Source organism: Onychomys torridus, chromosome 14, assembly GCF_903995425.1.
Source record: "Onychomys torridus chromosome 14, mOncTor1.1, whole genome shotgun sequence".
Taxonomy (NCBI): Eukaryota; Metazoa; Chordata; class Mammalia; order Rodentia; family Cricetidae; genus Onychomys; species Onychomys torridus.
This window is the reverse complement of record NC_050456.1, coordinates 48978816-49005666: the sequence shown is the minus strand read 5'-3', so window position 1 is coordinate 49005666 and position 26851 is coordinate 48978816. Positions and strand designations below refer to the sequence as shown.

Sequence of the window (26851 nt, the reverse complement as noted above, 5' to 3'; positions counted from 1 at the left end):
ACAAGTTCTTCGCCACCATTGCCATAGCATACTTTTGAAGACAGGACAGATTGTAGGTCAGACCTTTTATGGTTGGATTGGTACCTTCCCATACCAAACAGACTAGAATGTAGGGCTGAAAGCTCCATGTAGGCACCAGTCTGACTGACTACTTCATGTTCATGTTGCCCTTAACAGTGGGCCCCCTCTAAGTTTGCAGAGAGCAACCCTTTGTCTTAGCAACAGCCTAGGTTGTTTGGGGATTTCTGTAGACCCCCTTGGCCAACAACTCAATTGAATGTCCCACCTCTCTCTGGAAGCCTCCCTAGCAGCAAGAGATGACCAGTTAAGATTCCATCTTCCCCATTACTAGGCATCCTCATTAAGATTACTTTATAGATTCCAGGCAGTTCCCCTGTACTAGGTTTCCACACCACCCCTCAAAGGTCTTCCAGTTCTAGCCATCTCTGCTGCTTGCTCTCTCTCTCTCTCTCCCTTATCTTCCCCCTACTTGGCCCTGCAGCTTGGGGTAAATGCAAAAGAACACAATTCCTGGATGCATAATAAAAGTGTCTTTAGTTCTGTAAGAAACCATCACAGTGTCTTCCCAAGTGGCTGTCCCATTTAACTTCCCATCATCAGTCCTTGTTCATTTGGTGTTACCCAGATTTGAGCACTTCAGTAGATTCAGTAGTACTTAATTATTTCATTTTCACTTCCCTGATGATGGGTTGCTTATTTCCTCTTTGCTTATCTTTTTTTGGTCAAGTATTTGTCGTTTTAAAGTTATATTGTTGTTGTTGTTGTTTTTTTTTTTTTTAAGGGAGAAAGAGTTTATTTAGGTTCAGAGTTCAAGGGTATATAGTCCATCGTGGAAGGGGAGCCAAGGTGCAGGAGCTAGAAGCAGCTGGTCACATGGCATACATAGTCAGAAGAGCAGTGAATACATGTTCAGTGCTCCCCTTTAGATATTCAGATTATTTCTCGTTATCTAGTTCTAAGGGTCCTTTAAATTATTTGAATAACTTACCAGATAGTGCCTGTAATTTTTTTCTGCTCTGTGACTTGCTTTGTCCTCTTAACAATGTAGTTCTTTTCCATTTTTACCATATTGAAAAGAAGTGTCCCAGTACTAGCCCAATAGTCATAGTGGCCACTGCAACAGCTTCCTGTAAAGCCACCTAGGTGTGGCTGTAGGGGTATGAGAGCAGAAATGTGCGTGCATGATCATGTTCAGGGCTTACTCTTAAAAAGATTTTTATTTTTAATTTCGTGTATCTATATGCCTTTGTATATGCGTGCAGTGCCATGGGAGGCCACAAGAGGGTGGTGGATCCTCTTGGAATTGGAGTTACAGGAGATCCTGAGCTGCCTGCTGTGAATGCTGAGCTCTGAACTGCTGGGCCTTCCCTCCAGCCCCTTGGGTGCAGGCAGTTCTATCGAGACCAAAACTGCCAAAATGCCTGCTTTGTGTAGCTTGAGAATAATTTTTTTTTTACACAAATGGATGATGGAATACATACTCCTTTACACCCAATTTTTCTTTTTCTTTTTCTTTTTTTCTTTTTAGCTGAGGATCGAACCCAGGGCCTTGTGCTTGCTAAGCAAGCGCTCTACCACTGAGCTAAATCCCCAATCCTACACCCAGTTTTTACCCTTTGCACAGATATCCAAAGGTCTTTGCTTTGGCCCTCATAATTCTAGTGGTGTAATGCTCTGTGGCATGACCTTGTTTAGGTGTGCAGTAAGTAGTGGTAAGTACATAGTTAACACAGCACAGCTTTACCACTAGCTTGGCTGTTCCATTCATCGTAGTTCTAATCTTGTGTAAGTGGGGAGCCAGAGGCTCAGAGCTGCTGTGATTTATTGTTCTTGTAACTTAAATCAAGTAGGAATGGGTATAATAGTTCAGTGGTGAACACTTGAACCTTGATAGCATGCACAACAGACTCCAGTAGGGGGCAGCAGTGTGTGCGTGCGTGCGTGCGTGCGTGCGTGTGTGTGTGTGTGTGTGTGTGTGTCTGTGTGTGTGTGTGCGTACACCAAGTGATAAATGCAATCTCTACTTCTGTTTCCTGGAAGTAATCTTTGTTAATAGTTTATTCCTCCTCCTAGGCACTTTTTAATACATCTGCAAATATATAAAACAAGTATATTCTCATACAGGAGAATAGCTAGCTCATACAATATGCTATTGCTTTTGCAGTTCAGACCACTGAGAATTACACAGAGGTAAGAGTCGGGCTCCTATGAGAGCTGGGTTACATCAACCTCCTATTAGGGTCAGGCAGGCCCTTAGTTGTCTCTATACCATCTCGTAGTCACTAAAACCACATCAAAGATTGCTTTGCAAAGTACCATGCTGGAAATACTAAGAGTTCTTTGGTTGCAAGCAGTTGAAGCCAGTTCAGGTTCTGTTGGCTATTCCCTGCTCCCTTCCCAAAAGACTTTACTAGAAGAGTCCAGGTAATAAACATTTAAAAACTGTGTCTCTAGAAAGACAGGAGAACACAATGGTATTGGGTGAGGAGTGTGTTCTCAACGCCAGTGCTTGTCCATTTTAATTTCTGTGTTATCTGTTTCAGAACTGGGAAGGGGATGGGAATATAGCAGTAGAGTGCTTGCCTCATGTACACAAGGCTCTGGTTTCCATCTCTATTAATACTAAAATAAAACAGGCAACCAGACAACAAAAATAAAACCCAAACAATCCCTGGGAGAATGGGGATGATTTAGAGTTCAGGCACCTCACGGGTAAAAATCTTAGATTTGTGTGCCTTCTCAGTATCTTCCATAGCCGGGGAGGTGTAGACTCAGAAAGGATGGGAGTGTTAGCTTTGCACTTTCAATGGTTAACCCTAGACTCTTGCTCCCTGTAAAGGAGGAGATGACCGCCGAGTTCTGCTATGGCACATGGAACAAGCTATCCATTCCAGGGTCAAGCCCATACAGCTGAAGGGAGAACACCATTCCAACATTTTCTGTCTGGCTTTCAACAGCGGGAACACCAAAGTCTTCTCTGGAGGTAAGGAGAGACTCTACCTTGGGAAATCAGTTAAAGGAGCGGTAAGAAAACGTATTTTGCTTCCTATGTCTTACTGAGCTGTGGAATTACTGCCTCCCTACAGTTTGTTTGGACATGTGAATTAGGGGTCCTCCCCGCTCTGTTCCTCCTTCCCTTCCTTCCTTGGTCCTTTCTTTGGCAGAAAATCTTCATATTGTAATTTGTTGCAGCATACACAGAGAAAGCAATAACCTTACCGTGTATGGTGCACTGCTTTCGCTTTCTATTCTGTTCCCTCTCTCCTGAGATTTTATATTTGTATTTATTTTTAATTATTACTGCACTCTTTGCATAGCTTCCGGGAATCAAACTGGAGTAACCAGGCTTATGCAACAAGCTTGTTTACCTCCTTTTTTGTTTTTTGTTTGTTTGCTTGCTTTTTTGAGATAGGATTTCTCTGTGTAGCCCTGGCTGTCCTGGAACTCATTCTGTAGACCAGGCTATCCTCGAACTCACACTCTACCTCCTGAGTGCTGGGATTAAAGGCATCTGTCACTACCACCTGACCTTCTTTTACTCAAAGAGCCCTGGGTGACCTTAAACTCCTACTTCAAGTCATGAGATTATAGACCAGTAACATTGGGCTTGATTTAAAGAAAAACAAAAACTAAAAACAAAAACAAAACTTAAAAAGAAATTTCATTTGCTTATTTGAGGAGCAGGCAGGTAGATCTCTGAGTTTGAGGACAGTCTGGTCTACAAAGCAAGTTCTAGGACAGCCAGGGCTACACAGAGAAACCCTGTCTACAAAAACAAAACACAAACAAATTGACTGTGTTTTCCACAGAGTAAGGTCTAACCAGTTGACTCTCCAGCCTCGTTTCTCTTGCCAACTAGACGACTTGGGTGACATTGGGCTGCTTTATTTGCCTTGTTCCTCCCCACCTTTTCAGGTTTCTTGGGGCAGGGTCCCACCACAGCCCAAGTTGACGTAACCTGGCCTACTGCTCACTGTGTAGCCCAGGATGGCCTTGAACTTGAGGAAATCTTCCTGCCTCTGTTACCTCAGTACTGAGTTTATGGTTCCCAGCCACACATCCAGCTTATCCTTGTCCCATTAGCAGGAGTTTAAAGTTGCTTGAATGTCTTTGATATCTGATTCGCCCACGCACTTTCTCTCTGAACATGAAGGGGATAATTGTCCCGAGAGCTAAAAGCCTCATTTCCCCACAGGTCACCCTCCTTCTCCTACTACTTTGTTGTAGTTGGACTAAATTCTTTTTCTTTCTCTCTCCCTCTCTCTTTTTTCTCTCTGTTTAACCCTGGCTGTCCTGGAACTCACTCTGTAGACCAGGCTGGCCTCGAACTCACAAAGATCCACCTGCCTCTGCCTCTGCCTCTGCCTCCCAAGTGCTGGGATTAAAAGCATTTGCCATCACCACGTGCCTGGACTCTCACTTCTTAGAGGACTGGACAGAATCTTTTTTTTTTCCTTGGATTACACATTTTATTTATTTATTTATTCCATTATCAGCTTGATACAGTACAAATTCTTATCCTAATAGTGAAATGTTACATTGATGCTTGCCCCATGATTGAGTAAAACCAAAGCTTATTATAAGTCACAGGCATCCTAGGTTCCCCCCTGCTATGTAGCCTCCCTGGTTCTGTGGGTTGCAGTCTGATTGTTCTTATAGTATCCACTTATAAGTGAGTACATACCATGTTTGTCCTTCTGGGTTTGGGTTACCTCACTCAGGATGATATTTTCTAGTTCCATCTATTTGCCTGCAAATTTCATGCTGTCATTGTTTTTCTTCTGAGTAGTACTCTATTGTGAATATGTACCACATTTTCTTAATCCATTCTTCAGTTGACAGGCATCTAGGTTATTTCCAGATTCTGGCTATTACGAATAGTGCTGCTATGAACATAGTTGAACATGTGGTATGATTGAGCACTCCTTGGATATATGCCCAAGAGTGGTATGGCTGGGTCTTGAGGTAGATAGATTTCCAATTTTTTGAGGAAACTGCCATACTGACTTCCACAGTGGTTGTACAAGTTTGCACTCCCACCAACAGTGGAGGAGTGTTCCCTTTGCTCTGCACCCTCTCCAACATAGACTGGACAGAATCTTATTCTCATGTCCCCAGTGCGCCACTGTGTTGGGCCCTTGGAAAGCATTAGTGTGAGTTCCCTTATGTCATTCGTGTGTACCCACTGGGGGATTTATAGTTAGGACCTTGAAAATTGGGATGACTTAGACCTTGTCCTCACTGATGTTCTGCCTTAGTCTATTTACATGGCTTTTGGCCACGCATTTGAGAATGGGATATGTCTTTTGTCTCACACCTGCATGCTTTAATTTTTTTGGCTTTATAAACCATTTGAAGGCATATCATGAATATAGTGTTTTAGATTCTTAGAATATGAATGTGAGAAAGTTGTGGAAGAAAGCTTTACCCTCATTTAGGATCACACTCATCAAATTTTAATGCTATGAAGGATTAAATAAAACAAACATTTATTGGGAACCTATCAAGTGTTCAGCCCGATTCTGAGTGCTTTTATAGACTCATATCCTTGTAACAGCCCCATAAAGTAGATGGTTGTTATTTCTATGTTCACATAGACAGCTGAAGCCTAGAATTGTTAAGAGATTGTATTCCAAGTTGTAGCAGTTGCTTTGCTCTGGGGGTGAGGTGGGTTAGTGTGGTTGAGCGAACAGTTTGATTATTCACTCTTTTCCTGAGTGGCTAACAGTTTATTTGCATCTGATCTGAATAATGCATTCTAAGAACTGTTACCAGGATATACTTGCTTTTTAAACAAAACAAAACAAAACAAAAACTCAAAAGACCGCTCTGTCCTTAATGGTTTTTTGTTTGTTTGTTTTAGAGAAAACATGGCTTTTTGAGACAGGTTCTCATGTATCCTAGGCTGGCACTGAGCCTCCTCATCCTTCCCCATGTGTTGGGATTACAAGCAGGTAGCACTATGCCTGGCTTCTTAAATGGTCTTCATATATTTTTCTAGCTTAACACTCCTATTTTGTATTTTGTATTATGTTGTATTTTGAGAGTGTTGATATTTTGTGTGTGTGTGTATACATGTGCCAACCACAATACACATGCCATGGCACATGTGTAGGATGACTTTCAGGATTAGTTTTTCTCCTTCTACCATGGGTTCTGGAGATTGAATTTAGGAAACAGACTTTCAAGAAGAGAGCTTCCAATTACTGATGCCAATATAGGAATTTTTTTCTGAAAATTTTAAAATCCCATATTGTCATGTGGAAGGGACCATCTTGCAGGAATTATGAAATGTCTGTCTTTTTCCTTTGTAGGGAATGATGAGCAAGTTATCCTCCATGATGTTGAAAGGTAAATAGATTATTGGTGTATGATAACTGACCATTTTTTAGATGAACAGAGGCAAATATCTCCTTAGATGTTGATTTTAGAGCTTGAAGAAAATAATATAGAACCAATAATTTTTATGCATTGATCCATTTAACTTGTCACTTTGGTTTTGTGAGGTCCTGTTATCACATCCATGACATGAGGGAACAGAGGCACAGAGTTGTTGGTGACTTAAGGGCAGGTGATGCTAGCTAGGGCTTGTGCACTGGCTTCTGTCTAGCTCAGAGCTGAGCTGTCAATCAATCCCCGTGCTAGTCTGCTGTTTCCAGCTCTGGCTGCTTGTAAACCTCCCCTTTGGTTTTGGAATTCTCGTACCACTCCCTACTCTCCGTACAAGTAGATGAATTTATGATAAATGAAACATTAAATATGCTTAGTATAAAACTTACGTTTATAAAGATGATCTCTTTAAATGTATACATACGTATTTTATGTACATACATTATATACTTATTTTTTTCATTTGAACATTACCCTTTAGCTAATTCAGTATCTTGTTGGCTTACCTAGGTTAACTTTGTCCTGGGAATGAAAGAAACTGAATCCTAGCTAGTACCATAGGGCCGGAGCTCTGCACCACATCTGTGTGTATGTTTGCGACAATGTGCTTCTCTCTCCTGTTTCTCAGCAGTGAGACCCTGGATGTGTTTGCTCATGAAGATGCAGTGTATGGCTTGTCGGTGAGCCCAGTGAATGACAACATTTTTGCCAGCTCTTCAGATGATGGCCGGGTTCTCATTTGGGACATCCGGGAGTCTCCCCATGGAGGTAGGTCACTGTGTACAGAGTTGTTGGGTTGTGCTGAGCAGTCTGATAGCAAGCTCCTTGTGTGTTTGCTTCATAATCTGCATGGAGTTACATCCAGGGAACAGAAATCCAGGACTCTGACATGTAGCACAGATGTGACAGTGGAGCTCCCATCCTGCCCTGAGGAGTTGGAAGTGGGACACGTTTAGCAAACATTGTACAGCTGCCTGGGACTGTGCAAACCCTGCTCCTTGGCACTCAGTGGCCCTAGAAGCAGAAGATGTGTTGCTTCATTGTGGAGGGTAGCTACCAAAGCTCCTCTTGGTGCTTGCCCACATGTTGTGGGTTGTTTACGGAGAAGAGGGATACTGTGTACTTCTTGTTTAAAAGCCACACAGACCCTCCCCAGACTCCATGTGGGTAAGTGGTGGCAAGCACATTCTGTCTCTGAATAGTCAGTGAACTCCTCCTCCCCAGTGCTCTACAGTCTGACTGAAAGACTTGATTATTGCCTGAGGTGCTTCAGGAAATGTATCTTCTTAGCTTATTTCCTGCGGAGGGGTTTCTCTCTTCCCTTTTCTTCTGATTCTGCCACCGTGCCCGCCTCTGTCCTTAGATCTGTAATGGTCAAACTAGGAACCTGTGAGCCCATAGTTACTGTCTTGCCTTCTTTGTCTGGCAGAGCCTAGGTCTGTATTTGCTCATATATATCAGACCTTTACAGGTTCAGGATAGCAAAGAAGCCTGTCCTTGGGGTCAGCAGAGCTGGTCACAACAGGCAGTATCCATTGCTGCATTTCTGAATGCTTGTATGTTCACTAGTCCCTTTTCTGCATTGCTTGATATATCAGGTGGCTGAGTGCTTCCCCTGCCAGGGCCCTAAGCACAACTTATTTGGAAATCATAGATGAAGAGATCATATTCAGTATTCTTCCCTCACCAGGAACTGATCATTTATGCAAAGGGTGCAGGAGTCCAGGTCAAGTTGATTAGGAACTGGCTGGATTCAGAGGCAGCTCGATTGTTAAACTTTAAAACAAAAACATAATCTGGGTTTTGCTATGTAAGCTGGCTTTGAACTCACAGTCCTTCTCCCTCAATTACAGAAAAGGGGTCCCAGGCTTTTTTTTTTTCCCCTCCTCCCTCTCTTTCTCGAGACAGGGTTTTTCCGTGTAACATCTCTGCCTGTCCTAGAACTAACTTTGTAGACCAGGAACTCGCAGAGATCCACCTCTGCCTCCCAAGTGCTGGGATTAAAGGTTTGCACTGCCACCACCACCTGGCTCAGGCTTTGTTTGTTTGTTTGATTCTGGAAGTCAAGTGCGGTTCTGCCCACTGAGGGAGCATCATGAACCAGAAGGGAACTGCACTGTTGCTTGGCCTTGTCTTAATTTCTCACTGTTTCACTTTGTCTTCATTAAATCTATTTGTTTATAAAACGCATTAAAGGTATAATAATAACTTTACCAGGAGTTGCGAAATTTTTTAGTGGACTTCATTTTTCCTGCAACAGCTCACTTTTTCCTTTGAAACACTAGGATCTGAGCGTTCTACTTCAGGTTTGGCTGTACACATTTAATTGGTGTTTGAGGGCTCAGGGAGACATGACAGCAGGGAGCTTGTGGGGTGGGTGTCCACTCCACAGAGTGGTGCTCCTGCATTCCCACTGCAGCCCAGCTGCCTGCCCCTGATAAGCCGTGTCTCATCTCTCTTTCCACAGAGCCCTTCTGCCTGGCAAACTATCCATCAGCCTTTCACAGTGTCATGTTTAACCCCGTGGAGCCCAGGTTATTGGCCACAGCCAATTCAAAGGAAGGAGTGGGACTATGGGACATTAGAAAACCTCAGAGGTAAGACCTAGACAAGGAAGGACTTCAGATTTTGCCTCCTTCATTTCTCAGGGAGTAGAATCAGCCAGCAAGTGTTGCAAGAACTTGTGTAGCAGCTGAGCTCAATCGGGCATCTCTTTTTTCTGTTTTGTTTTGATCCTTTGTTTTTCAAGACAGGTTTTCTCTGTGTAGCCCTGGCCATCCTGGAACTCTCTTTGTAGACGAGGCTGGCCTTGAACTTAGAGAGATCCAATTGCCTCTGCTTCCTGAGTTCTGATATTAAAGGTGTGTGCCACCACCATCCAATTGGGCATCTCTTAACATGTCCTGCTTTTTAAAATCCTTCCTGTGGAATCAGAAGTTGTAGTCTGGACTCTAGACAGGGTAGTTTCTGGGAAATTCTGTGAAGAGGTTCAAAGCCTCCCTTCAGTGCCTCTGTCCTTGCACAGGAGCTCTTCCGTGGGGGTTGGGGTTTTCACGTTCCTTGCTGCCGAGCTAGGCCTTCTTAACTACCCGGTGTCCCTCGGTAGGCTTTAGTAGAACTGTGAACTCTATGCTACAAAAGGCAGAATGAGGGCTACCTCTGCCAGCCTGCTCCCAGCCTGCTTTCTGCTCCACTTAGAGTTGCAATGAATAGCTAGCTGGCAATTGGGGTGGAGCCCGGGTCGTCTCCAGTAGAAAGCTTGAGTAATTTATGACATCACAGCAGTGTCTTGAGGGGAGTGTTAGCTACCTTCTTAATTCTGATCCTCCCCCAGGCTCCCCAGCCAATTTCCTTCCTGCTGTGCGCTGGATAGGCCCTCTTTCCCTCTCTCCTTGGCTCCTCACTAAATATGGTTTCTTTTACATTTTCCAAGACATACAACATCATGTTTGCTAAGTAGTAGGGAGAAAGTGAAAGGATATTTGGGAGCAATTCCAGGTCTATATGGAAGGGTGATGTGCAGAGGAACAGATGGGGGGATGGGGGTGGGAGAACAGCCTGTAGGAGGGGCCCAGCCCCTGATTGTTTTATTTGTACAGTACCATCTATTGGATGTAGAGCTTTTATGTAGAAAAGTGTAGAGAGAAAGTTCATTCTTCTTAGTCTGTAGTCACTCTCTCTAAAGGTAGCTAGAGTGTACAGTTTCTTAATGTGTCTGTCTGTCTTAGATGTAATTTAATGCAGACAACACAAGTACACATCCTATGAATGAAGGAAATGTAATAATACCATACTCTCAGCTTTCACTCCATTTCTTTATTGTATACGTTTGTGTATGAGTACACGCATACATACACTTTCACATGTTCCACAGTCCATGTGTGGAGGTCAAAGGACAACTTGTGGGAGAAAGAACATTTCTTCCCCTACCACACGGTCTCAGCAATCAATCTCAGGTCATTGGGCTTATTTGTCAACAAATGCCTTAAATCTCTTAGTCATCTCGCTGGCCCTCAGCATTTTTTTTTCTTCTATTTATCGATTTATCTATTAAGGCTTTGGATGTCTGGGAACTCACTCTGTAGACCAGGCTGGCTTGGAACTCCCAGAGAGCCACCTGCCTCTACTTCCCAAGGACTGGGGTTAAAGGTGTGGGCCACCACATCTAAGCTTAATATCTTTTTTCAGGTGTGTGTATATATTAGAGATCTATTCATATCAGCACTACAGATCTGGCACATTCTTCAAGGGCTACATATTCCATTAATAGTATGTACTTAAAGGCTAAAACTTGTTTCTGATAAACAATGCTGTGTTGAACCTGGTTGACTATCTATTTTGACCTACTTTGCAAAACACCTGTGATGAATTGGTGTACCAAAGTGTGTGTTTTACTTTAAAAATTACTTATTTGTATATTATTTTTATGTGTACACGTGTGAAGGTGAGGGGGTGGGTACTATAGTAAGTATGTGGGGTCAGAGGACAGAGCGCAGAAGTGTGGGTCCCGGGGATTGAACTCAGGCCGGCAGGCTTGGCGGCATGCCTTTACCCACTGAACCACCTGGAGGTAGGGTGTGGTATTTTAAGTCCCTCCCTCCCCTTCCCTCCTCTCCCCTCCCCTCCCCTGCCCTCCCCTCCCTCCCTTCTTTGTTTGTTTTTTGAGACTGCATTTCACGTGGCCCATTGCTGTGCACCCCAACTGAACTTGAACTCCGACCCTCTTTACCTGACTTCTGAAGCACTAGGATTGACGATGCACACCGTTACTTTCTGTTCTCTCCCCTCCATCTTACTTCCCTGTCCCTTTTCCTTATCAGGAGCTTCCTTACTGATAGTCCAGGCTGCCCCCAAACTTAAAACAAGATGTTAGTTTTACTGTTCCTCCTCTTCCTGTTGTTGTTATTGTGGGGAGTGTCTTATGCCATGGGTGTGCACGGAGGCCAAGGGCAGCTTTCAAGAGTCAGTTCTGCTTTCTGCCTTGGAGTCTAGGGCAAACCTTGGGCCTTCAAGCTTGCCTGCGAGAGGTTTTACCCAGCGACCATCTAGCTTCCTTGAGCTTTGAACTTCGATCTTCTTTTTATTTTATTTTTTTGTTTTTCGAGACAGGGTTTCTCTGTGTAGCTTTGGAGCCTGTCCTGGAACTCACTCTGTAGCCCAGGCTGACCTCGAACTCACAGAGATCCACCTGCCTCTGCCTCCCGAGTTCTGAGATTAAAGGCGTGCACCAACACTGCCCAGCGAACTTTGATCTTCTTGTCTCTACTTCCAAGTGATTACAGATGTGTGCCACCATGCCAAAGGAAGGTGTTTTTGATTAAAAAAAAAAAAAAAAATCAAATTGTGCCCTTATCACCAAAGGCAATAGTGACTTACAAATCTACCAACTGTATTAGTGGGTGTGTGTTTCTCCAGACCTGTACCAACAAACTGCTAGTCTTCAGGCAGAAGATGATCTTTATTGTTTTGATTTCTTTAGTTATGACTGGACTTTTATGTTTTCTCTGGTAACCTACGGTTTTTTAAGTCTAGCCTGGTTCTGTTTTTGGCACCAGCAGAGCACAGTCCCGTGGGAACAAGATCTTTGCCTTGTTATTTCAACTCTTCTAATGTTCTAGAAGGCTTTGTTGGTGCTGGGTAGAAAGAGGCGTGGGATACTCTTAGAGGCCTCCTTAGTTTCACATACTCTGGAATTAAGGGATTCAGTTACAGATCTTCTCTGTTTGATTCCCTCAGTACAAGTTGGTGTAAAGGAGAGGGAGAGAGGGCTATCAGTCTTTTCTGTGTAGGACAATTCTGCTGAGTTGCAGTAGATAATTGGTTTCCTGAGTACAGCTCCCTGGAAAACCCAACTCAGACAGACCTCAGGATATTTTGGAGTCTCTCAGGAGGACAAGCCTTGAGCAGGATCAATCCATTTCAGAGATACTTATAGAAAGAAATTTTAGGAGTCTTGTAAACCCCTTATAATTGCAAATAAAATTATATGTACTAGTCTGTGAGAGCACATGAACTTCTTGGTGTATTCAGGCTCCCATCATTTTTTAGATTGATTTATTTTCTTTTATGTAGCTCTTTCTCACTTAATAATAAAACTAGGCAAGGCAGGAATTCCTATAAAGATTTACCTTAGTAGATGATGTTTTAGACACTGTATAAATGACACATGAAAAAATGAGCAACGAGAAAGTGCAAATTCCCACTTGTATGGTTAGTTTTTGTCAACCTAACACAAACCTAGACTTATTTGGGAAGAAGGAATCTCACTACAGAATTGCCTCCATCAGATTGGCATGTGAGCGTGTCGATAGGACATTTTCTTGATTGTGGATTGATATGGGACGTCCCAGCCCGCTAGGGTGCTGCCACCCCTATGCAGGTCCTGGGAAGAGGTGTAAGAAAGGGATCCTGAAGCAATCCCGTAAGCAGCAGTCCTGGTCTCTCTTCAGTTCCTGCTCTGGGTTCCTCACAGGCTTTCCTTGCTGGTAGGCTGTAGCCTGTGCAGCAAGTTAACCCTTCCCCCCAGGCTGCTTCTGTCAGTGTCCACCACAGCAGCAGACCAGGACAGCATCTGAGGAAATTGCTCTTAGGACCTGGCCTGGCTCTTGGGATCGCTAGGTTAAAGAGTCTGCTCTTTGAGACCTGTGCCAATCCTATGTCAGTAGAGATCAGAATAAATGTAACTCCTTGCCTTTTGGACCACCCAAGAAATATCTGCCATATTTCATTTGAGGGTTCCTCATATAAAATGTTAAACCTGGTATCCAACATTAAAGCTTTGGGGATTTTCTTCAACTTGAAAGAATGAGGCTCTCCTGACCTTGACCTCTGTCCTTATCAAAGAGGACAAAGATTTTGAGACAGGGTCTTACTTACTATATTGCTCTGGCTGGCCTGGAATTCACAATATTGACCAGAGATGCGCTTGCCTCTGCCTCTGCCTCCCAAGTGCTGGGATTAAAGCCATGTACCACCATACCCAATGAAGTAGACAGCTTTCTTAAATAAGCAGTTGGACACTGTGGCCCCCTCAGGCACTTGAACCCACATGTACATATACATACTCACACTTAAACACTTAAATTTTTTTTTCAAAAGTCCTCCAAAAGCACTATTCATAAAAGAAAAGGTTACTAAGGCTGGGCAGTGGTGATACACGCTTTTGATCTTAGCATCCGAGAAGCAGAAGCAGGTGGATCTCTGAGTTTGTGGCCAGTCTGGTTACAGAGTGATTTCCGGGACTGCCAGGGCTACACAAAGAAACGCTGTCTCAAAAAACCAAATTGGATTTCATTAATATTAAGAACTTTTGTTAGCTGGATGGTGGTGGCGCACACCCTTAATTTTAGCACTCCGGAGGCAAAGGCAGGCAGATGAGGCCAGCCTGGTCTATAGAGCGAGATCCAGAACAGGCACCAAAGCTACACAGAGAAACTCTGTCTCGAAACCCCCCCCCCCCAAAAAAAAGGAACTTTTGTTAATTATTGTGAAATGGCACATGAGAGGTCTTGGCTGGTTTGAGCTGAGGTGCCCTACAGTAGCCATGCAGATGTGGCGGGCTGCAGCATGGTAGCACGGTGCAGTGGAAAGTTACATCTTGCAGACGTGGCATCCATGTGGAAAGTCTTATTATTAAAGGGGAAAGGGAGACTGGAGGGTGGGGTGGGGTGGGATGGTGGGGGGGGGGGAGAAGAACGGAGAGAGAGGGAGGGAGGGCAGGCGGGCAGAGATGTACACTACCTCATGGCAAGAAGGAGAGGAAGAGGGAGGAGGGGGTTTTCCTCTTAAAGGGAGCTTTAAGTAAGATAATGTCAGGACTCTGGGCAGGTCCCCAAGGGGTGGTTCAGAATGTTAACATTAATCAAAGACAGCATTACATCTGTGAAAAGATAAGCCAAGGACAGGTACTATATGTATAATACATATATTGAATAAGAATTTATATCCAGAGTATATAAAGAAGTGTGAATCTGTAAAAAAGGTTTTCCTTTTCTTTTCTTTTTCTTTTTCTTTTTTTTTTTTTTTTTTTTTTTTTTTTGGTTTTTCGAGACAGGGTTTCTCTGTATTCTCTGTAGCTTTGTGCCTTTCCTGGAACTCATTTGGTAGCCCGGGCTGGCCTCAAACTCATGGAGATCCGCCTGGCTCTGCCTCCTGAGTGCTGGGATTAAAGGTGTGCACCATCACTGCCCAGCTATAAAAGCTTACAGACATACATGTAGGCAAAATACCCATACACAGTAAAAAATAATTAAAAAATTAAAATTACATAAAAATCTTTTATAGCTGTGTGTGTGTGTGTGTGTGTGTGTGTGTGTGTCTGTGTCTGTGTCTGTCTGTCTGTCTGTCTGTCTGTCTGATGTGTGTGTGTCTTGTGTGTGTGTCTGTCTGGTGCCCAAAGAGGTCAGAAGAAGGTGTAGGACTCCCTGGAATTGGAGTTACAGACATGTGGGTGCTGGGAATCTAAGCCAGGTCTTCTGGAAGGGCAACCAGTGCTCTTAACCACTGAGCCATCTCTCCAGTTCCATTCTTTAAAATCAGCTGTAGCATGAATCTTAAAGGTACTTATTAATAAAATCAAACCTGGAGCCAGATATTGGGGTGAATGCTGGAAGATCAGAGAAGAAGAACAAGCCATAGCCACCTCACCTCACCAGTTCCTCAGCTGATCCTGTTTCCTCAGACTGGAAGCCTCTCAGTCCTCATCCAGAATGAATCTCAGCTGAACTGTTGCTCAAAAGCCTAAAAGCTTAACCAGCCAAATGCTTTTTTTTTCTGGGATTAAAGGCGTGAGTCACCATGCTTGGCTGTATCCTTGAACACACAGAGATCCAGGTAGATCTCTGCCTCTGGAATGCTAGGATTAAAGGCATGTGCCACCAATGCCTATCCTCTATGTTTAATATTGTGGCTGTTCTGTTCTCTGACCCCAGATAAATTTTTTTGTTTTTGTTTTTTCTCGAGACAAGGTTTTTCTGTGTAGATTGGTGCCTTTCCTGGAACTCACTTTGTAGCCCAGGCTGGCCTCAAACTCACAAAGATCCGCCTACCTCTGCCTCCCAAGTGCTGGGATGTGCGCCACCACCGCCCAGCCCCAGATAAGTTTATTAGCGTGTACAGTATTTCGGGGAACACAATACCACAACAATAAGCATTTGAAAATTTAAGGCTTCTGGCTCACAACTGCAATCCAGTACTTGAGAAGTGAAACCAAGAGGATCAGGAGTTACAGGTCATCTTCACCTGAATGGCAGGTTCAAGGTGACTGGAAATGCTCAGCGTGATTCCAGTGAAGAAAGATTGGTAGTATTGACAGCGCTGTGGAACTTAGGAAGCCACCTTAACGTGGGCCAATCTGAATAGGTACAGCTATCAGGGCAAACTGTTTGCAAATGTCTACCGAGGCTGACCATAGCACTCAGCAGCCTCCCTCTTAAATCCACCTGAGGGATATGATTATGTGTTTCCACTAAAGATAAATGCGAGAATATTCCCAGCTGCTTTGTTCATAGCAGCCAAAATCAGGAATGTCCACTGAAGGAAAGTGGGCAAGCAAAGTGTATGGTGGCCATATAATAAAACCCTGGACATACTATGAAAGGAAAGACTGTTGATGTACACAATGATGTGGATGAGGTCATGGTTATAATTCCGAGTGAAAGAAGACAGCTCAGCTACAAAGAAGCCTGTCCTCTGTGACTCCATCTGTGTGGTGTTCACGGACAGGCAGACACTACAGGTGTCAGACAGTGGTTACCCTGGGGTAGGATAGTGACTGAGCTATGTTGTGTTCATTGTTGTGTGTAGGTGTATGAGACAGAGGATCAAACCCTCTACCAGTGAGGTACATCCCTAGCTTATGCTGTATTGTAAAATAAGTTTGATAAAAATGAGTCCAAAATGGAAGCTGCAAAACCAGCCATGTAGACAAAGGAGAAAATATCTTTTGTCTGCAGAAGGCAGCGATCCTACATGAACATGGAGGTCTCTGTCTGACTTAGGACAGCTGGCTAAGTCTGATCGTTCACCTCCATACAGCCTTTTAAACTGTTGCTCTGAATACTGCTTGCCTCGGTATCTGCTGAGTAAATGTTCTACTATATTTTATTACAGAAGCAAGCAAAAGAAACCAACTGAAGTACTTCTACATTCAAAAGATAAAAAGGAAAGGGAAGAGAAAGAGAAAAAAAAAATCCAAGGCTGCTTACTCTTGCTTTTTTGAGTATTTTACTCTGTTCCCTGTGAGGTCAGTGCTTGTAACAACCTCATTGGCCCTATGGAGAGCTGATTTGAAGGGACAGAGAACAGAATCAGAAGGCCCCAGAAGTTTAGATGACATGGTAGGGAACTCGTGCAGAAAACCAGGCCTCACTGGAGTGGTTGTCAGAGAGGTCAGCTGCTAAGTGTCTCCGTCCTTCGCCACCCCTCCCTTTCCCTTCCCCCCCTTTCCTTCTCTCTTCCCTTTATAAATTTTCTTTGTATTTTGAGACAAGGTCTCACTGTGGAGCCCAAAATAGCCTTAATTTCTGGCAGTCCTGCTGCGTCAGCCTTCCAAGTGCTAGGGTTACAAGAGTGAGCCTCCATACCCGGCTTAGCCATCCTTCTTCTCTCCCACTCATCTTTACCATACAACCCTTACGTAAGTGTTCCACCCACTGAAACGCTTGCTAAAAGCCTGCTTTCTCCCCCAGCACTGTATTCCGTTCTTCTTTGCTTGATTAATGCTGTCCTTGTTCTTACAGTTGTTCTGGGTGAAATCCTAGAATCCTGTGTAAGTTTCCTGTCTTTACCCATCCTTATTATGCCTGGGACCTCTTGAGTTCCAGGACCCTTTCTCCATCCCATAGCCGTCACTTCTTCCCACCCATGCTGTCTGCACTGGCTCTTGGCCTGTTGTGTTTAGTGCAAATTCTTAAACATCATATTTGCTGTTCTCTTATACCTTGCTTGGGTTATCTTTGTTCATATACATATCCCCAGAACCTGCATTGTGTAGGTTGCTATAAAATATAAATTTTTGGGGGGCTGGGAGGATTTAGCTCAGTGGTAGAACGTGGGTTCGATCCTCAGCTCTGAATACATATACATATATATATACACACACACACACACACACACATATATGTGTATATGTATATATATAAATTTGTTGTTGTTGTTTTTGAGACAGGGTTTCTCTGTGCAGCTTTGCACCTTTCCTGAAACTCGCTCCTTTCTTCTTCCTGGGTATTCTGCTCCCCCAAGCAAACGCAGGATAATTTGTCCTTTTATTTCTTTTTGGTTTTTAAAAATTGTGTTTTATAGGCATGTTTATTTTGTCTGCATCTGCATCATATACATGGCTGGTGCTTGTACAGGCCAGAAGTGGGCGTCAGGGGTTGTGAACAACCATGTGGGTGCTGGGAATCAAACTCGGGTCCTCTGTCTTAACTGCCGAGCCACCTCTTCACTTGTTTTGTAGCCCAGACTGGCCTGGAATCCATGGTCCTTCTGCCTCAGCCTCCCAAGTGCTAGAATTACAATGGTCTTGCCACACACTGCTCTCCTTTCTTCTGGATTGTTCTTAAGTGTTCCCTCAGGGAAAACTCCGGTCTGCTACATTCTTTTGCTGTCGCTGGTTACTAAGTGACTGTTTTGTCTTCAGTGAACCAGTTTCTTTGCTGTCCTTACCAGGATGGGCACATTAACCTGCTCTATAGTTCTTTTACTTTTTTGTGAATTTTAAAGGACGGGACCATGTTTTCCTCATCTTTAATCTCTAGTATATAGCATAGAACTTGGGATATTATGGGAACTTGGTAAATGTTGGATGAATGCATAGTGCTATGCTCATCCCTAAACAGTTTGTTTTCCGTTTCTGTTTTTAGGGCTGGGGTGGGATTAAGACTAGTCTAATATTCTTATTTCTGCCTTTCCCACCTGTGACAGTCTGTATTTTCAGTATAGCAGCGTGGACCAGAGTCCTGAATGTAAGGACTAAGTCCTTAGGGCGGGGTGCAAACCCTTGGCTGGGCTTTGACTGTCACTGGCTGTCACTGGTAGTTAGGCAAGAGAAGGCCAAGTATTCTAATAAAGCTGCTTTCTAGCTTTAAGTCACAAGGTGGCGCCATGAAACTAATTTTGCTCATTGGTGGACTCCAGACTGGCATGTCCTCCTGACCTCATGATTATCAAATATCAGGATCACCTGGTTGCTACTTAAAGCACTCTTTAGTGAAATTTGTACATAGAGGTTGAATCGTTGGTCTAGAGCAGTGGTTCTCAACCTTCCTAATGCTGGGACCCTTTAATACAGTTCATGTCGTGGTGACCCCCCCAGCCATAAAATTATTTTTGTTGCTACTTCATTACTCTAATTTTGCTACTGTTATGAATCATAATGCAAATATTTTTTGAGATAGAGGTTTGCCAAAGGGATCGAGGATCCATGATTTGAGAAATTCTGGTCTAGAAAGATCTATGAGCGGCTGTTTTTAAGTAAATACTCTGTAAGCAATTTTAGCAACTTGGCTTTTTTTCCAACAGTGGAAGGTGTCTGTGGTTACCTAAAGAGGTCTGTGTTGAATGGTCTACATGGCAAGTTCCAGGACAGCCAGGAGTACATAGAGAAAGCCTGTCTCAATTTTTTTTTAAGATATATATATATATATATATATATATATATATATATATATATATATATATATATACACATCCATATAATCTACCATATGGGCTAGATATTCCATTTGATTATACAGAGTTATCTGTCAGAAATTTAATTAACTCCTTCAGTAAAATTTAAATTTCTAGATGTTAAAACCATGAACTCAAACTCATGGTGAATCATGTTTAGGGACAATAAATTTGTGCAGTCACAGAAAGAAGATTATTAAGTCACAGATTGTTCATGCCTGCTCCCCTCAGGGAGGTTTCATTCTTGGGACTAAGGGTCAGATCATTTTGGAAAAACAAAATGTGGTCAGGAACATGAGGCCAGTATGGGAAGCAGAGCCAGAGAGAAGTGGGGAAGAGTGTGTGTAAAGGCAGTTGTGGAACAGAGCAAAGGACAAGGGGAGGGGAGGGGAGTGGGAAGCTCTTTGCTTCCCTCCCAGCTCATATAAAAGACACAGGTAACGTTTATCAGGTTACCAGACAGAGTTAAATGGATATTATACCTATTTCTTGTGTCTCTAGGATTCTTTGCATTCTATGTGTTGAATTATAGAGATTACAAAATGGTCCAGGTTCCATATAGGTCATCCTAAAGCAGAAACACAGATGGAGAGATATTAACCCTGTGGTTGACTTGACTTTCATCTCTCTGCTTGCAACATGAGTCAGCTCAGATGCCCGAGTTGTAATAGCAGCGCCTTGGCCCAAACACAGCATCCTGGGGAAACTGGTGCCAGTGTGTATTGGGAATCTTGTTGGCAGCATCAGGCAGCATCAGATGAGTTATTAGTCATGGATTTATGGTAAGGTACACTTGGGGTCCACACTTGGAAGCTTTTTCACTTCCCCACTGTGGTGGTTAGAATGAGAAGTCCTTGTCTGTACCTGTCCAGTTCCCTATCTCCCTGCCATGGGCTCATAGATTTGAATGCTTGGTCACCAGGGAGTGGCACTATTTGAAAAAAAAATAAGAGGTGTGGCCTTGTTGGAAGTGTGTCACTGGAGGTGGCCTTTGAGGTTTTCAAAAGCCTAAGCCAGGCCCAGTGGCTCTCTCTCTTCCTGCTGCCCATGGATCCAGATATAGAACTCTCAGCTCCTTCTCTAGCACCATGTCTGCCTGCATGCTCCTTCTCACCATGCTCCCTGCCATGGCAACAATAGACTAAAGCTCTGAAACTGTGAGCAAGGCCCATTTAAATGCTTTCCTTACAGAGTTGCCATGGCCATGGCATCTCTTCACAGCAGTAGAGCATTGACTAAGATACTCATATTGAGCTAGACATGATGTTCCTAATCACTTCCTTGGCCAGTTTTCTTTTCTCTCCCAAGGCCTTGGCCAAGTGTTTTTGTCCTGCTGGAGCCATAAAGAGGTCCAGCTGAGGATTTTCTTCTTGTACATTATAAGTCCACAGCAGTGTGAGCTGGAGGGTCTGGTCCTCCTCACATCCTTGGGCGCTTGGTCTGCCTTTAGTCTAAGGACTTTTGTGTGTTGACCTTCTTCCATCACCTCCTGCTGTGCTCGTAATGCATTTCACAGCAAATCACTGGTTGAAAATATTGTGGAAATAACCATTTATTCTCCCTTTAGGGATGTTTTCAGTTGACCCATTTTAATGTGTTGACCAGTGTCAGGACACCACTCACGTGTGGGCAGCAGCAGCAGTGGCGGCCATTTCTTGAACAGTAGAGATGGTGGCGGCTTTGTCATTGATGTTTTGAGCTGGGCAGTGGTGATACATACACAGCGTTAATTCTAGCACTTTGGGGTGGGGTGGGGTGCAGAGGCAGGCAGATTTCTGAGAGTTTAAGGCCAGCCAGGGCTACATAGAGACCTTGTCTTTAATTTAAAAAAAAAAAAAAAAAAAAAAAAAGTGGCTTTCTGAGAGCAAGTCAGGATGGAGGAATTTTTTTTAAGGAAGCCCAGAACAATTTTTAAAAATTTATTTATTAATTATGTATACAATGTTCTGCCTGCATGTATGCCTGCACGCCAGAAGAGGGCACCAGATCTCATCATAGATGGTTGTGAGCCACCATGTGGTTGCTGGGAATTGAACTCAGGACCTCTGGAAGAGCAGTCGGTGCTCTTAACCTCTGAGCCATCTCTCCAGCCCTGAGGCATTCTTCTATAAAATTACTCAGTTCTTGCTGGGTGTGGTGGCACACGCCTTTAGTCCCAGCACTCTAGGAGGCAGAGACAGGCGGATCTACATGAATTTGACACCAGCCTGGTCTATAAAGTGGGTTCCAGGACAACCAGGGCTACAAGAGGAAACCCTATCTCAAAAAACAACAACAAAAGAAAATCACTCAGTCCTCCTAGAGGAACGAAAATTTTCTTTTTCAGGGAATATGTTAAGAATGGAGGGTGGTGTGGGAACAGACATTGCAGATATTGTTGGTGGAGTGATATTGTGATCTCAAAAGGATTTTTCTGGTAATAGGCAAGAGGCTGTAAAATTTTCCATATTGTTTGGTTTGCATTTCATTGAGACTCTGGTAATCTCTGTCCATTTTGCTCAGCCTCATTCCCAAAGAGAATCACGTTTCTGAGAAGTCTACATTAAAAAACATGTTTATCGTTTGACAATTTCATACGTGTCTATAATGTATGTTGATTGTAGTCAGCCCCCACTGTCCTCTCTGACTTCCCTCCCACTGCCACCCTTTAGCCCCAGCAAGCCCCCCCCTCGCTTTCTTCTGACAGAGTCTGACTGTGTAGCCCTGGCTGTCATGCAGCTCTCCATGTAACCAGGCTGGCCTTGAACTCACAGAGCGCCCTCATCCCTGCCCAAGTGCTGGGATTAAAGTTGCTTACATGAGCACAGGTGTGGGCAACTCACCAGCAGCTGCCCTACCGAGGACAGTGGCTCCTCCTCCCCAGCAGTAACTACCAGCAGCTTCCAGAGTTACAGGTCCTCACAGCTGCTGTGAGCTCAGAGCTCAGTGGCCATGTCATGCTCTGAAGAGCACTTCAAAGCACTGTTTCCTACCCCTGGATCCTAAATTCTTGTTATCATCCCAGCCTTGTTGTGGGTGGTAGGCATGCCCGATTTAGGGCTGAGCACTTAGCAGTCACTGACTGTTTACAAGTTTCTGCATTAACTGCTACCCATGGAGAACCGATTCCCACATTCAAGTACCCATATACATGCATACACACAGAAGAGAGAGAAAATGTCATCATAAATATTTAAAAGACCATCTGGCAACATAGCCATTTAGCAAGCAATAGTAATGTGTTCCTCCCTAGAGCCTATGGCCTTCCTAGCCATGATCCTTTGACGAAGTTCACAGTTTACTGGGGTGGAGTCTCTCCTGTGAATGCAGGCCTCAGTTTCAACAGGAGTGTGCTTGGTCACTCCCACAGCAGGCCCCTATTGCACAGTGGGCACATCTTGCCTGGAAGGATGGTATTGTAGCATAACACGCAGGGTCTCCTGCTGGGTAAGATACTGGGATGGCTTTTCTCCCCTAGCAGCCTGCACAGCATCTTTCAGAGCCATGGAAGCTAGCCAGTAGGGAGGGAGTTTCCACTTCAGTGGGAGCTTGATTTCTGTGTCTCGCAACCAAAGTGTAGTGTCTTTAGCAATAGGACCTTACCCTCTAGTTCTGGTGGGCAACCAAGAGCAACAATGATAGTGTGTGTTCTTTTGTTTGTTTGTTTGTTTGTTTTGGTTTTTCAAGACAGGGTTTCTCTGTGTAGCTTTGCGCCTTTTTCCTGGAACTCACTTGGTAGCCCAGGCTGGCCTCGAACTCACAGAGTTCCGCCTGCCTCTGCCTCCCTAGTGCTGGGATTACAGGCGTGTGCCACCACCGCCCAGCCGATAGTGTGTATTCTTTTGGGGCTTCCCCAATCACTAACTCATAGGGAAGTATCCCATGGAGGGAATGGATTTTTATCTAATAATCTGAAAGCAAGCATTATCTACCAGTGCAGGGGACCTGAGTTCAAACTTTTTTCCTTTTTCTTAAAATTACCTTACAAAAGTAAGCTAATTTTCTAAATTTAAAATTTTTAATGTGGTGGTGGTGACACCACCTTTAATGCCAGCACTTTGGAGGCAGAGGCAAGTGGATCCCTGTGAGTTTGAGGCCAGCCTGGTCTACAGAGTGAGTTCCAGAACAGACTCTAAAGTTACACAGAGAAATCTTCTATATGTATATATACAGTGTGTGTGTGTATTACATATATAGTATATAAAGTACACACATGCCACAGTGCAAATGTGGTATCAGAACAACTTTTGAGAGTTGACTCTCTCCTCCTACCATGTGAGTCTGGTGGCAAGTGCCTTATCTGGTGAACCATCTCTCTTGCTCTCCATGTAGCTTTTTAAAATGTCCTTTCCCTCACCTCTTCTCCTACCCCCCATTAAACCTTTGTACCCCGTACCCTCCCGGAACTCACATCACTTGTGTTCTGCTACCACCATGACATCCCATCCCCACTCTGCTGCCGTAAGTACCCTGATCATGAGCCCTTTATCCTACTGGCCTCTCCAGAAAATTCAAATTAAACATCCATCTAAAAATTCAAAGCTAGGATGTATATGGTAGAGAACATATGGAGGCCTGAGTTACCACATTCAGAATAATATTTTCTAGTTTCATACATTTTCCTGGAAATTTCATAATTTCAGTTTCCTTTACAGCTGAATAAAATTCCATTGTGTATTGATGGACATCCGAACTGATTCCATTTCCCAGTTATTGTAAATAGAGCAACAATGAACTTGGATGTTCATATCTCTGTAGAGAGTCCTTTGGGTATGTGCCCAAGAGTGGTATAGCTGGGTCATGTGGAAAGTTTAGATCACCTTTAATCCCAGCACTGGAGAGGCAGAGGCAGGCAGATGTTTGTGAGTTCGAGGCCACCCTGGTCGACATAGTCAGTTCCAGGATAGTCAGAACTATGTAGAAAGACTGTTTCCAAAAAAATAAACAAAATTTTTTTTCAATAAAAATAGAGTTGTTGCCAGGCGGTGGTGGTGCATGCCTTTAACCCCAGTACTCGGGAGGCAGAGGCAGGCGGATCTCTGAGTTCGAGGCCAGCCTGGTCTACAGATCGAGTTCCAGGAAAGGTGCAAAGCTACACAGAGAAACCCTGTCTCAAAAAACAAACAAACAAAAAAACCCACAACAACAAAAAACAAAAAATAGAGTTGTAGATATCATATCCTCCCCGAGCCCCTAATGGGTCTTGGCATGTAGCCCATGCTAACCTTCAACTTGTGTCTCCTGAATGTCGGGATTATAGGTGTATGCCATTATGCCTGGTGTCTGGATGGCTGTGTGTGTGTGTGTACACACACTGGAGACCAGCAGAGGGCAGTAGGTCCCCTGGAGCAGAAGTTACAGGTGGTTGTGAGCCCCATGACCTGTGTGGTGGGAACCAAACTGAGATCCTCTGGAGGAGCAGTGCATGCTCTTAACCACTGAGCCAGCACTCTAGACCTGAACTGTAGAATCTTGAACAGTATTGTATCCCAACTATGAAGATAAACTGATGTTAAACTTTTTCTCCTGGCAAAATAGGTCATTCCTCATTCTCCCTGGGAGTGGCCAGCTGCATTCTCCCACTTTCTGGAGTTAAGGTATCATTCCATCCTTCTGGAAGGAATTGTTCACTATGAAGCAACCCTAACTACAGCAGACTTTTAGGCACCCTCTTTGTGTGAGAGATGAATGTTCCTGCCCGGAAGCACTGGAAGGAGAAAAGTCACAGGAGCCACAGACACCTGCACTGTAATGAAAATACAAAGGACTGATGAAGGAACTCAGTGGGAATAGAATAGACCCAGGCCAGTGCTAGGCAGGCTCTTCTTCGGGCCTGACTGAATGGACAGAGAAAATTGCTGTTCACTGATGGAAAGGGGTTTGGCAGAGGCCCTGGCTTCCTGTCGGGGCCTTGAGCTAATGCAAACCCTGCTGCTGTGCGGGTGGGGCTGGCCCAGCTTGTTTCTGTTGAGTCTTGTTTCAGCCCTACCCACCCTCAGTCCCACAGATGCTGGTTTCTTTGCAAGCTCCATGCTGACTGCAGACTGAAAGCCTCTCATTGTTTTTAAGCTCTTGTTTAGATAACAGCACATGCCTGTGGTGGCCAGAGCACCCTGTCAAGGGAATGCCTGGGCTCCAACAGCCCTGTCTTTCTTTCTCTGTGTGAGTGTGGCTTGTGCTCAGGACATTATAAGATCATTTCTTTCTGTGCAGGGTTTATTACTTGGGGACTTGAGGGATTCTGGGCTTCTCCTTGGCACTTGGAATTCTGGGATTTTTTTGTCTTTCCTCCCTTCCATCCATTCCACCCAGGAGGATTGCAGGCTATCTTATCCAAGCCTTATTGTACACACAGCTGGACCACGACAGCATTCCTCCCCTTGGTGAGACGATTGCCTGGGAGGGTGAGGTAGGCACGGCTGTGGCTGGTGTTTTTGGCAGCGGTTTTTATGACCATGGTAGGTTGGCAGCCACCCCTGCACTGACGTTTCCAGGACGACTCTTCCCATAGCTTATCCTCATTTCCTCTCTATCTTCATTGTAGCTGGAGTTCTGTACGTTAAATGTGTTGCTCTGATTGGTTAATAAATAAAACACTGATTGGCCAGTAGCCAGACAGGACAAGGAGAGAAAAAAATTGTGGGAATAGGAAGGCTGAGGCAGAGAGACACTGCCATGAAAATATGTTAAGATACCAGTAAGCCACGTGGCAACTTATAGACTAATAGAAATGGGTTAATTTAAGATAAAAGAACTAGATAACAAGAAGCCTGCTGCGGCCATACAGTTTAAAAGTAATATAAGTCTCTGTGTGTTTACTTGCTTGGGTCTGAGGGCCGCGGGAGCTGGGCAGGAACAGGATAACTTCAGCTACACTTCATCGTCTCTCTTGCCCCCAAAAGCTTTCGCTTGGATGGCTCAGTAAGCCGTAAGAGTACTTGTTGCTTTTGCAGAGGACCCAGGTTAGGTTCCCAGCACCACTTGGGTGGCTCACAGTCATCAATAACTCCAAGTTCAGCAGGGCTGATGCCCTCTTACGACCTCCATGGGTATCAGGCACACATAGAGTCACATACTTATTTGCAGGTAAAATATACATGATACATAAAGTAAATTAATATAAAATTAAAATTAAATCTGGGCTGGATGTGTTCATTTGGTAGTTATTGTTTGCCTAGCATGCATGAAGCCCTAGGTTCAGTCCATAGCACCATGTACGGCCCTGCTGCGGAACCGCTCATCTGCAATACCGACACTCAGGAGGTGGAGGCCTGAGGAGCAGACAGGCAAGCCAGGGCCTTGTCACCAAAAGAAGTTATTTAAAAGCATACTGGGTTTCTTTTAATTTCATATCTATTGGTGTTTTGCCTGCATGTGTATCTGTGTGAGGGTGTCAGATCCCCTAGAATTGGAGTTATAGACAGCTGTGAATTGCCATGTTAGTACTGGGAATTGAACCTGGGACCTCTGAAAGAGCAGCCAGTGCTCACCTACCCCCACCTCTGCCAAAAACAAAAACAAAACAAAAAAAACCAACTTTTTTTTAGCTGTGTGTGTGAGTGTATGTGACACGTGTTCTGCAGAAGTAAGTTCTCCCTCAACCACATGTGTCCTGGGAACTGAGCTTGGGTCTCAGGCATCTTACTGGTTCATCTTTTAACAAATTAAAAATAAAAATAGATGCTTCTTGTGCTTGTGTAATCATTGAAAATTACCAGGAGAAACACTGATGATTCTTGTGTTTCTGACAATACAAAAGATAAATATATTGCTTAAAAATTCATTATTA

At 44.0% G+C, this 26851-nt stretch overlaps 1 protein-coding gene and 1 non-coding gene across 3 annotated transcripts in view; both read left to right on the top strand.

The window, feature by feature from the left end:
• Dcaf5 (DDB1 and CUL4 associated factor 5) overlaps positions 1-26851 on the top strand; it is a 101886-nt gene that overhangs the window by 27054 nt on the left and 47981 nt on the right. For both annotated transcript variants that reach the window (XM_036205960.1, XM_036205961.1), the window contains exons 2-5: positions 2861-3004; positions 6336-6372; positions 7040-7179; positions 8879-9008. In XM_036205960.1, coding sequence (XP_036061853.1) covers positions 2861-3004; positions 6336-6372; positions 7040-7179; positions 8879-9008 — 451 coding nt within the window. The remainder of the gene's footprint in view (positions 1-2860; positions 3005-6335; positions 6373-7039; positions 7180-8878; positions 9009-26851) is intronic.
• On the top strand, positions 16308-16447 carry LOC118595939. Its single transcript, XR_004946622.1, has one exon.